We start from the raw sequence: 16,804 nt of genomic DNA, 5'->3' as shown, positions 1-16,804 counted from the left end.
TACTTTTTCGAGTTAGAGGGCTGTGCAGGGCCCTCTGGCTCTGAGGTTGGAGTTGTTTTCCCACAAGCACCGCCCCCGCCCGCTCCCCCCACCCCCAATCTTCTTCAGGCTCGCAGTGGCGACCTTGTTCTAGTTCAACAATGCACCGCACTCGGCACAACACGCCACCAAAGGGTAGCTCCATGGAAACTGAAACAGCACAACTCTGCGAAGGTATCGCGAGAGGCACGCTTGCGCCTGCGGCTGAGAGAGGAGGAGCGAGGGCGGGAGCCGAGAGAGAAGTGGGAGGAGCCTAGGCGCTTCCTAGGTCCCGGGCGGGAGACCGTCCCTCCCAGCGGCGCCCCCGCGTGACTGCGCTTTACATAATCGAGGCCGCGCGCGTCATAAGTGGCGTACTCCGGTCCAGACCGAATCAGAGTCCTAAGAAGCTCTGTGTTCCATCCCTTTCCCCTTGATAGACGTCGAAATGAACCAGTGAACGGGCATCTAGCGCTGCCGCGCCCCCCCCCCCCTTCTCCCCCCCCCCCCCCCCCCCCGCCCCGGTCCGCTCGCACCCGAGGGCCCGCCTGCCTGCCGCAGCCCGCAGCCTGCCACCGCCAGGTTGTGCCTCAGACTGTCAGATAAAGCGGCGGGCCGGGCCGGCGGGGCGGTGAGCACGGCCCGGGCCGGACATGGCGGCGCTCTACGCCTGCACCAAGTGCCACCAGCGCTTCCCCTTCGAGGCGCTGTCTCAGGGGCAGCAGCTGTGCAAGGTGCGCGGGCTGGGGCGGCGGCCGGGAACTGGGACGCTCGAGGCGCGGCCCGGACCTCCCGGTTCTGCGGGGACGCCCGGCGGGGTCCCCTGGGCAGGGCGTGGCAGGCCCGCCTAGCTGAGGAGCCGCACCCGCCCCGCCGGGAGCCGGCGGGGCACGTGGGGGAGACCCAGGCCCCGTGCAGGTCCCTGCGGCCGGCGTGTCCGGGTGCTTAGCAACCGTGAGGGATTGTTCTCGGACCCCGTGAGGTCGGGGGAGGGGACACCTGGTCCCCGGCTCGCCCTGGACCAGCGGCGCCGGAGATTCCTCTTGGGCTGGCTTCTCCCAACCCCCGCCGAGATCTGATGGGCTTCAGACTTAGGGACCTCCTACCCCACCTGGTACTAAACTCCGGAGTCGGGTGCTGCCTGGGAGGATTGTCTCGAACTCGAGCGCCTCACGGGCACTTTTCAGTCAGTTTCAGAGTCGGAGGTATACAGGCTTCGTAATAAAGCCCCGCAATCAAGCGCATGAAGCAAAAGGATGATTTTTTCAACGTCTAGTTAGTGACCTTCGGTCCTCCCCCTAACCAGCTGCTGTTCAGTTTTTACCCTTGAAGGTCCAAGTTCTCTTTTTCGTTTAAGTTGCTTCATCTTTCTTTGCCTATTTAAATGAATAGAAGTGCTGTGAGGTGACAGTTAAAAGTCACTAAGCCGAGTGTAGAGTGATGTCGAGATATCTCCAGATTAATCCAGAGTTTGTGTCTCTATTATGGATAACTCATAATTGTGTTGAGGCAATCGTTATGGCCTCAAATGGCCATAAATTTGACACTTTTTGTTAACTAGGTATGAGAGATCTCAAAAATCAAATAGTTGAGTGCCTTTTTGGCCTTAAATATATATTTGTGTGTACGTGTGTATTGGATTTTAAGGGAGTTTTATGTATGTAAGCAATAATTTTTATCCAGTACTTTGATTTCACAAATGAACCTGCTGAAAAATCACACAGTGGCAGAGGCAGAACCGGACTAGAATTCAGGGCTTTTTATTCCTTATGTCTGAGGCTTATTCATACCTTTGTTTTACAATTTATGACTAGTTCCATATAAATTCTTACTTAACTCCCACATCAATGCAGGGTGGTAATGCCAGTATTACAGACGAAAAAAATTAGTCCCAGAAAGTTAGTGACTCAGTCAAGCACAGTGCTTGTGCTTGGAATAGTACTCCCGTCTTCTGCCTCCTACTGAAGACTGTTTCCATTTCTGACTGCCTGTTAAAGTCATATCCTCGTTTCATTTCAGGAATGTCGGATTGCACACCCTGTTGTGAAGTGCACCTACTGTAGGACTGAATACCAGCAAGAGAGGTAATCAACTGCGTTATACACAGGCGCTGCCATTTCCGGTTATAACACAATGGATGTAAAATACATGTTGTTCTCTAGTTATTCATTAATTGCTTACAAATTACTTACTTATTTTTCACACCTTGATAATTTTATATTGTGGTTTTGATATTTTTGACACTAAGAAAGCAACCCCACAACAGAAAACATGAGTCTTGTGTTCTAGTATGTTTATACATAGAGTTTGAAGAAATTATAAGCTGAAAGAAGATACTTTTGGAAATGTGACAATCCTGATAAAGGGTTTGTTAGCCCTAGTCACATTTGAAAAAACTCACTTGCCTTTACACTTACCTCGTGTGAATCTCATTTTGAGACGTGTGAAAAATACCTGGATGTGAATGAAGCACACATCTGTGGGGGACTTTTTAATGGTAGCAGAGTGGTTTAGTGGTATAGCAAGTTCAACTTTTTTGTGGAGCTGTGGCTGTAGGTAATATTACCTTAAGCAGGATGGGGTCTTACTTGCTAGCTCATACACGGACCTGCTGCTGCTGCTAAGTCGCTTCAGTCGTGTCCGACTCTGTGCAGCCCCATAGATGGCAGCCTACCAGGCCCCGCCGTCCCTGGGATTCTCCATTTAAGAACACTGGAGTGGGTTGCCGTTTCCTTCTCCAGTGCATAAAAGTGAAAAGTGAAAGTGAAGTCGCTCAGACGTGTCTGACTCTTCTCGACCCCATGGACTGCAGCCTACCAGGCTCCTCCATCCATGGGATTTTCCAGGCAAGAGTACTGGAGTGGGGTGCCATCGCCTTCTCTGATACACAGACCTAGAAGCCTGATTTTAGTCAGCGTCATTTCAATTTTGGGACTATTTCCCCTGACATTTTGTTATGTGTATTTTCAAACAAAAACCAGAAAAACACTAGACTGTAAACACTCAATCTACACACTACTTAAATTCTACAATTTACGTTTCAGTTCAGCTCAGTCGCTCAGTCGTGTCCAACTCTTTGCGACCCCATGAATCGCAGCACGCCAGGCCTCCCTGTCCATCACCAACTCCCAGAGTTTACTCAAACTCATGTCCATTGAGTCAGTGATGCCATCCAGCCATCTCATCCTCTGTTGTCCCCTTTTCCTCCTGCCCCCAATCCCTCCTAGCGTCAGAGTCTTTTCCAATGAGTCAACTCTTCGCATGAGGTGGCCAAAGTACTGGAGTTTCAGCTTTAGCATCATTCCTTCCAAAGAACACCCAGGGCTGATCTCCTTTAGGATGGACTGGCTGGATCTCCTTGCAGTCCAAGGGACTCTCAAGAGTCTTCTCCAACACCACAGTTCACAAGCATCAATTCTTCGGCACTCAGCTTTCTTCACAGTCCAACTCTCACATCCATACATGACTACTGGAAAAACCATAGCCTTGACTAGACGGACTTTTGTTGGCAAAGTAATGTCTCTGCTTTATGTTTAGTTTACTATATTTGCATCTGTTCATCTCTCTGTCCATCAGTATATTGATCCATCTTATTTGTGATGCAGTTTAAAATTGTGAACATTAGTGTACTTGACCCTAAACACTTCAGCATGCATATCATTAACTAGAGTTCAATATTTGTTTATGGTTTTAAAATGTTTTTAGAGGTAAAATCTGCACACAGTGAAATGCTTACATCTTATTTGCATCATTCGATGAGTTTTAGAAACAGTATACATCTGTTTTACCCCAAACCCCATCAAAATATAAAACATTACTGTCACCCCAGAGATTATAACTCCAACCTAGTCAGTCCCCACCCTCCTTGCTTTTTTCCAAGCAACTACTGTTCTGATTTTCCTTTCTACCGTAGATTAGTTTTACCTGTTCAAGAACTTCATATAAATGGAAACATAGAATATGCTCTAGAAGCTTTATATTTTGGCTCTTACATTAGGCCTGTGATTCCCTTTTGAATTAGTTTTTGTGTGTAGGGTGAGATACGAAGTTTAACCCTTAATTCATACCATACATAAAAATTAATTCAAGATGGATTATAGTAATAGTTTTTTTTTGCATTTTTTTTGAGGGGTCAAGAACATTTATATATATTGATATATGTGTTCCATTCCTTGAGTAATAAATCTAAGATAAACCCAAATGTTCAACATCACAGCAGCACTGATGCTAATCCTCTTTCTAGAGGTCTTTTTCAATATACTTCACTTCCTGAACTGGCTTTTTTTTTTTTTTTTTTTGAACCCACTGGACCATCAGGGAAGTCCCTGAACTGCCTTTTTTAAATGGCAGAAAATTGCCCTGGGAAATATTTTGTTTGAATATCTCATTTTAATTTAATGTTTTCTACTTTAAGGTATGTCTTCTGGTTTTTAACTTTGTAGTCACTTTGATAGGAATTGTAGGGGGAAAAAAAAGCAAAGTAGTGAATATACTGGATTTTTATGTGATTTTGTTTTTGCCCTCAAATATTGTTTAAACTGTTCTTAAACATCAGGTGTTTGTTTGCACCTCACTGTGGGAAGGGTTAGACTTTATTTGAAGATGATTTCCTTTCCCCAGGGCAGTTTATCAGTTTAGGCAAGTTGGAAATACTGTGACCTGGATCTTCACTGAGCTACAAGGGAAGACCCCTCACAAGGGAAAGGGTGTGTTTATTTTTGTCAGTGCTTAGCTCCTGGAGTACTTGAAATATTGAAAAAATATTTAATGTTTGCATCTATTTCCCCACATCTGGGATTTTCATATACTTTTGCTTACAAAGGAGAATGTAGACAGAGTAAGGTCAACATGAATAGAATTTCTGAGTTCATACCCCAAACACAAATACTTTATTCCTCATCTCAAATTTCTCACCTGGTCATCTGAATTAAGGAGGATTAATTTCTTTCCTGAGTACATTTTTCGTCTGACATAATATTTCTTTGGATTGTCCTCTCCATATCTGATAATTTTACTTGGTGATACTTGGAAATTTCATAATCAGAAACAGCTCACTCTCCACTTAAACCAAAGCCTCGTTTTATTTGAGCTAAAACTACGAAATAATTAAAAGTTCATGGCCAGATAACTCAACCTTCAGTTAATCTAATATCCAAACTGTTTTTCACCTTGGCACTTAGTAATGAAAAAAATTCCTTGGAGTTAAGGAAGAGTCTCTTTTGAGATGTTCTATGTAAAATGACTTTTTTTCGTTACAAAGCCTTGTGTCTCTTTCTTCCTTAACAGTAAAACTAATACTATATGCAAGAAATGTGCTCAGAACGTGCAGTTGTATGGAACGGTAAGTAGGGTTTCTCCATACCTAACAGTGAGTAGTCTGGTCTCTTGGGACCTTACCTTCTGCGAACTGTTAATATAATTACAGTTTTTTAAATTAGAAGACCTAGTTATGTAAAAATGTTCTCAGAAAAATGTATCTAGTATTTATCTTTCAAAGTTAGCTAATACTTAGTATTAATAAGTTCTGTGTTTGTAGTCACTATGACGGGTTTGTGATATAATTTTCCTGGAGAAGCTTCAGTAACCAGTATGTAAAGAGAAGGGGAAAGATGTATCCTATGGTGTGAGCTCTTGGCTTGGTAATAGTTGACTTTTCATTTTGATGAATAATTTTTTTTTTCCGGTGTTAGGGTTCAGCATACTGTGTTCTTGCAGGCATTCTCCCAACATGTTTATACACTGATAATGGCAAAGAGGCCTTTTCAGAAATTTGGAAGCACTTGCTGGTTTCTCCAAAGAGCTAGTTCTGTTGAATTTGTTAGAGAAGTCCCAGCATATATGCTAATGGGATTTTGTTATTTATTTAAAAATTAATAGGTCCTGTGCATAAAAACACTTTACATGGTATGAGGAATTGGGCTTTCTTTGATCAATGTAAAAGGAAATTTATAAAGTTAGGAATGCATTTTTGCATTGATTAGTGAATGTGTATAATAGAAATCATTGGGTTAAAAAAAGCACTGGTATTTTATAATATACTTACTTGACACCTTTTTTTTTCTGTTAAAGCCCAAACCTTGTCAGTATTGCAACATAATTGCAGCTTTTATTGGCAACAAGTGTCAGCGTTGCACAAATTCAGAGAAGAAGTACGGACCACCGTATTCTTGTGAACAGTGCAAACAGCAGTGTGCATTTGACAGGAAAGATGATAGAAAGAAGGTAAGTCTCGGTGTTCTTCTTTTTTTCTTTCAGAGAAATTAAGATGGGCCAACTGTGTTAAAAAGACATGTAACAGAGACTGATTTCTCAGTTCCTCTCCAAATTGTTATTGACCTTGAAGAAGCTTTTCAGCTTTGTTTTCTTCACTTATAAAATGTGGACCTTTATATTCTAACATTTAGCTAGTGTTTCATGAGAATATCAATAACAGTGATCAATATCCCTTATAAGTGAAATAGTGATTGGCAAAATTATACAAAACTCTGTAGAGATTAGGACTTAAGCAAGGTAAGTGTATTACCAACTTTACAGTCTGGCTCTTCAAATGTTTCTCTCTGTTGAAGTTAAAGATCACAAGAAGATGATACAGATAAAGCTCTATGTGGAATGGTGGTACCTTGGTGGAATTAAAATGGCATACATTTGGTCTGTTTAAAACCCTCCAGTGGCTTCCAGTTGCACTTAGGATAAACCACAAACTCCTTCCATCACCTGCAAGGCCCACACCTGACTCTGTCTCATCATCCATTACTCTCCCCCCTTTCCCCTTGGACCAGCCGCACTGTCCACCTTTGAGTCCTTCAGACATCCTTGTCTCATTCATGCTGGCTGGGTATGCTAGATACACAGCCTTCTCCAGAGTGTCATGACTGGTTCCTCATGTCAGGTCTCAGCTCAGTTGCCGTTTCTCACAGAGACCTTACTAACTCTCAGTCACTCTATCGTATGCTCTGTTTATTGTCTTCAATAGCATGTAACATTATGAGAAATTATCTTCTTTATTTGCTTACATGTTTGTCTACCCCCACCAGACTTTGAGCTCTTTGTCCATCTTGTTTTCATGCTGTGTTCTCAGCACTCTGACACATAGTAGTTCAGTTCAGTTCAGTCGCTCAGTCGTGTCCGACTCTTTGTGACCCCATGAATTGCAGCACTCCAGGCCTCCCTGTCCATCACCAACTCTCGGAGTTCACTCAAACTCACGTCCATCGAGTCGGTGATGCCATCCAGCCATCTCATCCTCTGTTGTCCCCTTCTCCTCCTGCCTCCAATCCCTCCCAGCATCAGTGTCTTTTCCAATGAGGCAAGTCTTCTCATGAGGTGGCCAAAGTACTGGAGTTTCAGCTTTAGCATCTGTCCTTCCAAAGAAATCCCAGGGCTGATCTCCTTTAGAATGGACTGGTTGGATCTCCTTGCAGTCCAAGGGACTCAGAAGAGTCTTCTCCAACACCACAGTTCAAAAGCATCAATTCTTCAGTGCTCAGCTTTCTTCACAGTCCAACTCTCATATCCATACATGACTACTGGAAAAACCATAGCCTTGACTAGATAGACCTTTGTTGGCAAAGTAATGTCTCTGCTTTTGAATATGCTGTCTAGCTTGGTCATAACTTTCCTTCCAAGGAGTAAGCGTCTTTTAATTTCATGACTGTAATCACCATCTGCAATGATTTTGGATCCCCAAAAAATTAAGTCGGACACAGTTTCCACTGTTTCCCCATTTATTTCCCATGAAGTGATGGGACCAGATGCCATGATCTTTGTTTTCTGAATGTTGAGTTTTAAGCCAACTTTTTCACTCTCCTCTTTGACTTTCATCAAGAGGCTCTTTAGTTCTTCACATTCTGCCATAAGGGTGGTGTCATCTGCATATCTGAGGTTATTGATATTTCTCCCGGCAATCTTGATTCCAGCTGTGCTTCTCCCAGCCCAGCGTTTCTCATGATGTACTCTGCATAGAAGTCAAATAAGCAGGGTGACAATATACAGCCTTGACGTACTCCTTTTCCTATTTGGAACCAGTATGTTGTTCCATGTCCAGTTCTAACTGTTGCTTCCTGACCTGCATACAGGTTTCTCAAGAGGCAAGTCAGGTGGTCTGGTATTCCCATCTGTTTCAGAATTTTCCACAGTTTATTGTGATCCACACAGTCAAAGGCTTTGGCATAGTCAATAAAGCAGAAATACATGTTTTTCTGGAACTCTCTTGCTTTTTTGATGATCCAGCAGATGTTGGCAATTTGATCTCTGGTTCCTCAGCCTTTTCTAAATCCAGCTTGAACATCTGGAAGTTCACAGTTCATGTATTGTTGAAGCCTGGCTTGGAGACTTTTGAGCATTACTTTACTAGCATGTGCTGCTGCTGCTGCTGCTAAGTTGCTTCAGTCGTGTCCGACTCTGTGTGACTCCAGAGACGGCAGCCCACCAGGCTCCCCTGTCCCTGGGATTCTCCAGGCAAGAACACTGAAGTGGGTTGCCATTTCCTTCTCCAATGCATGAAAGTGAAAAGTGAAAGTGAAGTCGCTCAGTCGTGTCCGACTCCTAGTGACCCCATAGACTGCAGCCTACCAGGCTCCTCTGTCCCTGGGATTTTCCAGGCAAGAGTACTGGAGTGGGGTGCCATTGCCTTCTCCTACTAGCATGTGAGATGAGTGCAATTGTGCGGTAGTTTAAGCATTCTTTGGCATTGCCTTTCTTTGGGATTGGAATGAAAACTGACCTTTTCCAGTCCTGTGGCCACTGCTGAGTTTTCCAAATTTGCTGGCATATTGAGTGCAGCAGTTTCACAGCATCATCTTTCAGGATTTGAAATAGCTCAACTGGAATTCCATTACCTCCACTAGCTTTGTTCATAGTGATGCTTTCTAAGGCCTGCTTGACTTCACATTCCAGGATGTCTGGCTCTAGGTGAGTGATCACACCATCGTGATTATCTGGGTCGTGAAGATCTTTTTTGTACAGTTCTTCTGTGTATTCTTGCCATCTCTTCTTAATATCTTCTGCTTGTGTTAGGTCCATACCATTTCTGTCCTTTATCGAGCCCATCTTTGCATGAAATGTTCCCTTGGTATGTCTCATTTTCTTGACGAGATCTCTAGTCTTTCCCATTCTGTTGTTTTTCTCGATTTCTTTGCATTGATCACTGAGGAAGGCTTTCTTATCTCTCCTTGCTGTTCTTTGGAACTCTGCATTCAGATGCTTATATCTTTCCTTTTCTCTTTTGCTTTTCGCTTCTCTTCTTTTCACAGCTATTTGTAAGGCCTCCCCAGACAGCCATTTTGCTTTTTTGCATTTCTTTTCCATGGGGATGGTCTTGATCCCTGTCTCGTGTACAATGTCACGAACCTCCGTCCATAGTTCATCAGGCACTCTATCTATCAGATCTAGGCCCTTAAATCTATTTCTCACTTCCACTGTATAATCATAAGGGATTTGATTTAGGTCATACTTGAATGGTCTAGTGGTTTTCCCTACTTTCTTCAATTTAAGTCTGAATTTGGCAATAAGGAGTTCATGATCTGAGCCACAGTCACTTCTCAGTCTTGTTTTTGCTGACTGTATAGAGCTTCTCCATCTTTGGCTGCAAAGAATATAATCAGTCTGATTTTGGTGTTGACCATCTTGTGATGTCCCTGTGTAGAGTGTTCTCTTGTGTTGTTGGAAGAGGGTGTTTGCTATGACCAGTGCATTCTTTTGGCAAAACTCCATTAGCCTTTGCCCTGCTTCATTCCGTATTCGAAGGCCAAATTTGCCTGTTACTCCAGGTGTTTCTTGACTTCCTACTTTTGCATTCCAGTCCCCTATAATGAAAAGGACATCTTTTTGGGGTGTTAGTTCTAAAAGGTCTTGTAGGTCTTCATAGAACCGTTCAACTTCAGCTTCTTCAGCGTTACTGGTTGGGGCATAGACTTGGATTACTGTGATACTGAATAGTTTGCCTTGGAAATGAACAGATCATTCTATCGTTTTTGAGATTGCATCCAAGTACTGCATTTCGGACTCTTTTGTTGACCATGATGGCTGCTCCATTTCTTCTAAGGGATTCCTGCCCACAGTAGTAGATATAATGGTCATCTGAGTTAAATTCACCCATTCCAGTCCATTTTAGTTTACTGATTCCTAGAATGTCGACGTTCACTCTCGCCATCTCCTGTTTGACCACTTCCAATTTGCCTTGATTCATGGACCTAACGTTCCAGGTTCCTATACAGAGTTTGCATAATTATAGGTATCTTCAATCAATTATTTACAAATTTAAGGAAGACTAATCTTAGGGATTAAGGGTAGATAATTTAGATTCAGTGGGCTTCCCAAGTGGCTCAGTGGTAGAGGATCCACCTGCCAATTCTGGAGACATGGGTTTGCTCCCTGGTTGGGAAGATCCCCTAGAAGAAGAAATGACAACCCACTCTAGTATTTTTTGCCTGGAGACTCCCATGGACAGAGGAACCTGTCATGCTACAGTTCATAGGGTCTAAAAGAGTTGTACACGTCTGAATGACTGACCGTGCAAGCATGCATAATCTGGACACAGAGTGCCTGGGTTGAAATCTTTGTTCTGTCACTTATTTGTTGTGTGACTTGGGTCAAGTTAATCTATCAGTTCCTCAGTTTCCTCATCTGTAAATGAGGCTGATCAGATGTCATCATTGTTATGAAGGTTGAGTTATCGGGTGTAAACCCCTTCAAAAGGAATCAGGCACGTACTCAGTGTTATCTGTGATGATTTCTTTATGATAGTTTAATTCTCAGAGGGTAATTTTCTATTTTTAAAATTTTCTATTTTTATTTGTGAAGGGAAGATTGAAATAAGGTGTCCTGTGGTTCAGTATTTGATTTTCATGTTTAATGCTCTCTTTCAATGCAGTTGCTTTGTTTTCAAACCCTTCTTCAATGAAAGCTCTTTCCTGGGCAAGGTCTCCTAGAGTATTTTAAAATCAGGCCTTTAGGCCACATTCCATAACCATGAAATGGACTACATTGAAGTTTGGTTTCAAAATTCATTTATGCATTAATTAACAAATAATTACATGCTTGTCATATCTGACACTGTTCTGAGTATTGGAAATACACTAATGAACTAGGCAGAAGACACTTTATTCTCTCAGAGCTTTTATCTACATATGCAAGAGATGGATGAGAACAAACAAGGAGTTGTGTGAACACAGGTTTTAGATGTAAGTGCTATAAGGAAACAGGGTCTCTGGTAGAGAGTGCCCCAGTTTCAATGGGGCATTCAGGAGGACCTGCAGGGAGATCATATCTGACCTGAAACTTTAGGTCAGAAACTTGACGAGAAGGAAGCTGCAGTGAGAATCTCTGGAGGGCAAAGATCCTGGGAGGAGAGACCAGCTATGAAAAGACCCTGAGGCAAGAGTGATGAGCCTGGGGGACTTCCCTGATATTCCAGTGGCTAAGACTCTGAGCTCCCAACGCTGGGGCGGGAGTCAGGGCTCAATCCCTGGTGAGGGAACTAGATCACACGTGCCTGCCGCAAAGAAAATCAAAGATCCTGCATGCAGCAGTGAAGGTCAAAGATCCCACATGCCACAACTAAGACCCAATGCAGCCAAATAAATAAAAGAAGGAGGCAGAGTGAGCAAGGGAATGAGATTATACAGGCAAGTAAGAGCTACATTTAAGTCAACATAGCCATGGTAAAAAATTTCAATTTTTATATATGATAATATATGATTTTAAGGTGAGAGTTATAATAAGATTTACATTTAAGAAGTCCTCTGGCATCTATGTAGAAATGGTTGATAGGGAGAAGAACAGAGAGATCATTTGGGTGAGTCATTTTAAAAAATATTTATTTATTTGGTTACGCCCAGTCTTAGTTACTGCAGGTCTTTAATTGAGACGTACAAACTGTTAGTCATGGCATGTGGGATCTAGTTCCCTGACCAGAGATCAAATCTGGGCCCCTTGCATTGGGAGTGTGGAGTCTGTCACTGAACCACCAGCGAAGTCCCTGGGTGAGTCTTGTAGTTGTGAGAGATAAGAATGGCTTTGCTTGGGTGGAAGCAGTGGAGTTGGAAATAAGTGGATAGATCAGACCAATGAGTTGCTAATGTAATAGGTTAGGAGAGTGGGGGGCAAAGAGGCTTTTAAACAAGATTGAAAAATACTTCAGATAAATAATGGTGCGGCTTACCTACCCATGTTCAAAATAGGGCAGAAGACCCAATTTAGAGTAAAGACAAAACTAAAAACAAAACTGCCAAAACTAAAACTAAAATGCCCCAAACTGAAATTCCGTAAAATATCAGCACGTTCCCTCCCAAGTGTGAGCTAATAGCTCTGCTGTCCTGCCACTTGTACTAGTCCACTTCACAAACTCAGTTTTGCAATCTGAGTGTGGTACAGAGGCGCCCCAGCTTCAGAGGACTGTGGAAGCCCCATTTTGCTTTCCTGGCTCTGTGCTCTGCACCTAGGTGTAGAGATGCTGCTGCCCAAAGTGATCGCCTTTTTCTGATCCAAACAAAGTGCCATAGTAGTCACCTCCAGGGACTGGGGCCCTGGAAGCTGCTCGCCCATCAGTCTTTCTGGAAACCTTTCCATCTGAGAAAAGATATCCAGCATACCACTTTATGAGTCATCTATAAGGTATGAAAGCTAAAGTGCAAATTTTATGTTTTATCTTCTCCCTGCTGTATTTTCCTTGGTGAGAACTATGGAGATATCTGTGTCTTTTGAAATTCTTGTGGGAACTTTGCTCTGGTGTGTGTTAAGTTGAAGAAAAACAAAATAAAAAAAATAAATATAATTAGCATGTTAAAAAAAAATTTGGCCATGCCCCATGGCATGCAGGGTCTTTGTTCCCCAACAGTGGATTGAGTTCATGCCCCCCGCAGTGGAAGCACAGAGTCTTCACCACTGGACCACCAGGGAAGTCCCCAGGTCATATTTTATTAAGCAGTTTTTATGTACCTTGCACCATGCTTTACCTCCATTATGTCACTGAATCCTTGCACCAGCCCTCTAAGGTACATATTATTGTCCTTCATTTTATAGATGAAGAAATTGATCCCAGTAGTGCCCAGGTGACTTACACGTAAGGTCACACAGCTTGTGAGTGGCAGATCCAGACTTAACCAGAGGTTCTAGCTCCTAATACCCATGTTCTTAGCCTCCGCACTAGCACATTCCTTCTTTATCTTTGTCTCCTCATCTTTCAGGTAGATGGGAAATTGCTATGCTGGCTATGCACACTTTCATACAAACGGGTCCTTCAGAAGACCAAAGAGCAGAGGAAGCACCTGAGCAGCTCTTCCCGTGCCAGCCACCAGGAGAAGGAGCAGTATAGTCGACTGAGTGGCGGCAGCCATTACAACAGGTAACCCCAAGATGCTTGAGATAGAACAAGAGGTTCTGGGAGGTCAGATGTAATACACAAGTAGACATGGAAGATACTATTTTGTCTAAATTTTCATATTTTCTCTCTAGTTACTAATCTACAGAGGGAATCTCCTTTGATGTATTTTATAATTCATATATCATCCAAGGGCCAGAGAGACATCCATAAGGCATTAGGGTTTTCTGACTTGGTTTGTGTTGTGTCTTAAAAGTTGGTGTTCTCCCCACCATTAAGAGTGGATTATCTCCCTAGAAGACCAGACATTCCACAGTCTGAGGAAATGCAACTTTTCTTATGCATATTTGGCTAGGAGATAGATATTCTAGGTTTGTCCTTATAAGATCGAGTCAAAATGATGCCCCTTCATTGTTGTCTTAAGCTTCCTTTCTGAGTATCTGTTGTGTTGTTAGGAGTTCTGGCTTTGGATTGAATCCTGGGTCTGCCAAGTTCTCTGTATGGGATCTTGGGCAACTTTTTTCATCTGTAAGATGAGGGAAATATTAACTCATGGAGTTGCTGTGAAAATAAATTATATGGTATGTGCATAGTGATTAATTTTATAACTGGCATATAGGAAGCTTCAGTACATGATGGTTATGCATTGTTATCATTACCTTTATGATTTTGTTTGTTCATTGTTAGTTACTTTAATGGACCAGATTCTCTGCAAGGAATGCAGAGATGAGTAAAAAGAATCACTCTGTGTTCTAAGAGGTATGCAGCCTGGTAGGGAAGACAGACCTGTAATCAAATTATTGCAGGATAATCTGAGGGTGTCACAGTGAAAGCATGTCAAGATATAGGCATAAGAGGCCGTGGTAATTAACTGCCTGGGGAGGTCAAGCAATGAAAGATCAGAGAGGAGCTGACATTGGAGCTAGATCTTAGGATAAGTCAGAATGGTCAGATAAGGAATGGGCGGAGGAAATAGCAACTGCAAAGACATGGAGGGCATGAGACCCCATGGAACTTAGGAACAGCAGATCCTTTTATTTTGCTGGAGCTTATGATTGGGAGCAGAAAATGGGATGGAAAGGAATCCAGCAGACCTGGTAAGTAACATGATCTTGATGTTAGTAATTTTAATAGGGAGCCACTGAAAGGACCTGTGTTGGGGAGGGACCAAATCTACCTTAAAAAAAAAGATTAACCCAGACTATTGTGAAGAATACCCTGGAGGAAAAGAGGCTGGGGGCTAGTTAAGAAGCTTTTTTGGTAAGAGTCCAGAAAGAGATGTTAATAGAGAACCTCAGGTAGTGGCACTAAAGATCGAAGAGGTAGATTCAGGAAGACATTTCAGAAGGAGAATTATGTGTAAATTAGATAATCTGATGAACAGGTAGATGGGCAGGAGCTGGGTGAATAAAGGATAATTCTCAGGTTTCTTACTGGGATGAGTGAGTGAATCCTTATCTGAGAGACTGTCAGAAGGGGGAAAAAGTTCAGTTTTGGAAAGTTGAGTTTGAAGTGTCAAGAACTAGTTAGCTCTGTTTTGTGGCACCTTTGAGGCCATCGGCTGCTCCAAGGTGAAGCAGAACATCTCTTTTGCAGCCACTGGCTGCCAGAAACTCACTGCAGTGGACAGTGAACGCAGACTTTGTACCGTCTGTGAGAAGTTCGTGGCTGTGGAAGTTGCTGCTGACATGCCAGGTAAAGAATGGAGGATTATGTGTTCGAATCAGTGGTGGGAATGACAGGCAAAGGACCATGAAGCAGGGTGGCGACCCATGGCAGTGTCCACCTACTGAGTTAAAGAGTATTCCTGTTACAGGCCAAGGAAAACCGGAGAAGGAAAGAGCAAATCTGTATAGGTTGCATTGTGAATGCCAATCTGAGTGTCCTCAATTTGGTCATTGTCAAAAAGGGAGAGGAGGATATTTCTAGATTTACTGGTACTACTGGGACTCCACCTGGGGCCCAAGAGCTAGAGTCTGCAAACTTTATAATCTCTGAAGTAAAGATCTTGATTACTGCCTCCTGTACAATGTCATAAACCTCTGTCCATAGTTCTTCAGGCACTCTTATCAGATCTAATCCCTTGAATCTATTTGTCACTTCTACTGTATAATCGTAAGGGATTTGATTTAGGTCATACCTGAATGGTATAGTGTTTTTCCCTAGTTTCTTCAATATAAGTCTGAAGTTTCCAGTAAGGAGTTCATGATCTGAGCCACAGTCAGTTCCTGGTCTTATTCTTGTTGACTGAATAGAGTTTCTCCATCTTCAGCTGCAAAGAATATAATCAATCTGATTTCAGTATTGACCATCTGGTGACATCTATGTGTAGAGTCATCTCTTGTGTTGTTGGAAGAGGGTGTTTGCTATGACCAGTGCATTCACACTAGCAAAGTAATGCTCAGAATTCTCCAAGCGAGGCTTCAACAGTATGTGAACTGAGAATTTCCAGATGTTCAGGCTGGATTTAGAAAAGGCAGAGGAACCAGAGATCAAATTGCCAACATCTGTTGGATTATCTGTTGAAAAAGCAAGAGAGTTCCAGAAAAACATCTACTTCTGCTTCATTAACTATGCCAAAACCTTTGTGTGCATCACAACAAACTGGAAAATTCTTAGGGAGATGGGAATACCAGACCACCCTACCTGCCTCCTGAAAAATCTGTATGCAGATCAAGAAGCAACAGTTAAAACCGTATGGACATGGAACAACGGACTGGTTCCAGATTGGGAAAGGAGTATGTCAAGGCTGTATATTGTCGCCCTGCCTATTTATCTTATATGCAGAGTACATCATGCGAAATGCCAGGCTGGATGAAGCACAAGCTGGAATCTAAACTGCTGGGAGAAATATCAATAACCTCAGATATGCAAATGACACCACCTTATGGCAGAAAGTGAAGAGGAACTGAGGAGCCTCTTGATGAAAGTGAAAGAGGAGAGTGAAAAAGCTGGCTTAAAACTCAACATTCAAAAAACGAAGATCATGGCATCCAGTCCCATCATTTCATGGCAAATAGATGGGGAAACAGTGACAGACTTTATTTTCTTGGGCTCCAAAATCATTGCAGATGGTGACTGAAGCCATGAAATTAAAAGATGCTTCCTCCTTGGAAGAAAAGCTATGACCAACCTAGACAGCATATTAAAAAGCAGAGACATTACTTTGCCAACAAAGGTCCGTCTAGTCAAACCTATGGTTTTTTTAGTAGTCATATATAGATGTGAGAGTTGGACCATAAAGAAAGCTGAGTGCCAAAGAATTGATGCTTTTGAACTGTGATGTTGGAGAAGACTCTTGAGAGTCCCTTGGACTGCAAGGAGATCAAACCAGTCAATCCGAAAGGAAATCAGTCCTAAATATTCATTGGAAGGACTAATGCTGAAGCTGAAACTCCAATACTGTGGCCCCTGATGCAAAGAACTGACTCACTGGAAAAGACCCTGATGCTCAGCAAGATTGAAGAC

General features: G+C 42.8%; 1 protein-coding gene across 2 annotated transcripts in view; it reads left to right on the top strand.

Moving 5' to 3' along the window:
• Positions 1 to 559: 559 nt before the first annotated feature.
• FAM76A (family with sequence similarity 76 member A) overlaps positions 560 to 16,804 on the top strand; it is a 32,272-nt gene continuing 16,027 nt past the window's right edge. The window contains exons 1-5 of one of the 2 annotated variants that reach the window (XM_055573986.1): positions 560 to 752; positions 2,038 to 2,102; positions 5,305 to 5,359; positions 6,088 to 6,240; positions 13,203 to 13,360. In XM_055573986.1, coding sequence (XP_055429961.1) covers positions 672 to 752; positions 2,038 to 2,102; positions 5,305 to 5,359; positions 6,088 to 6,240; positions 13,203 to 13,360 — 512 coding nt within the window. In that variant the 5' untranslated portion in view covers positions 560 to 671. The remainder of the gene's footprint in view (positions 753 to 2,037; positions 2,103 to 5,304; positions 5,360 to 6,087; positions 6,241 to 13,202; positions 13,361 to 16,804) is intronic. The other variant, XM_055573985.1, reaches the window with a different exon arrangement.

This window comes from Bubalus kerabau, chromosome 3 (genome assembly GCF_029407905.1).
Source record: "Bubalus kerabau isolate K-KA32 ecotype Philippines breed swamp buffalo chromosome 3, PCC_UOA_SB_1v2, whole genome shotgun sequence".
NCBI classification, from domain to species: Eukaryota; Metazoa; Chordata; class Mammalia; order Artiodactyla; family Bovidae; genus Bubalus; species Bubalus kerabau.
Note: the sequence above shows the minus strand (reverse complement) of the source record. Positions and strands in the feature narration are given on the sequence as shown.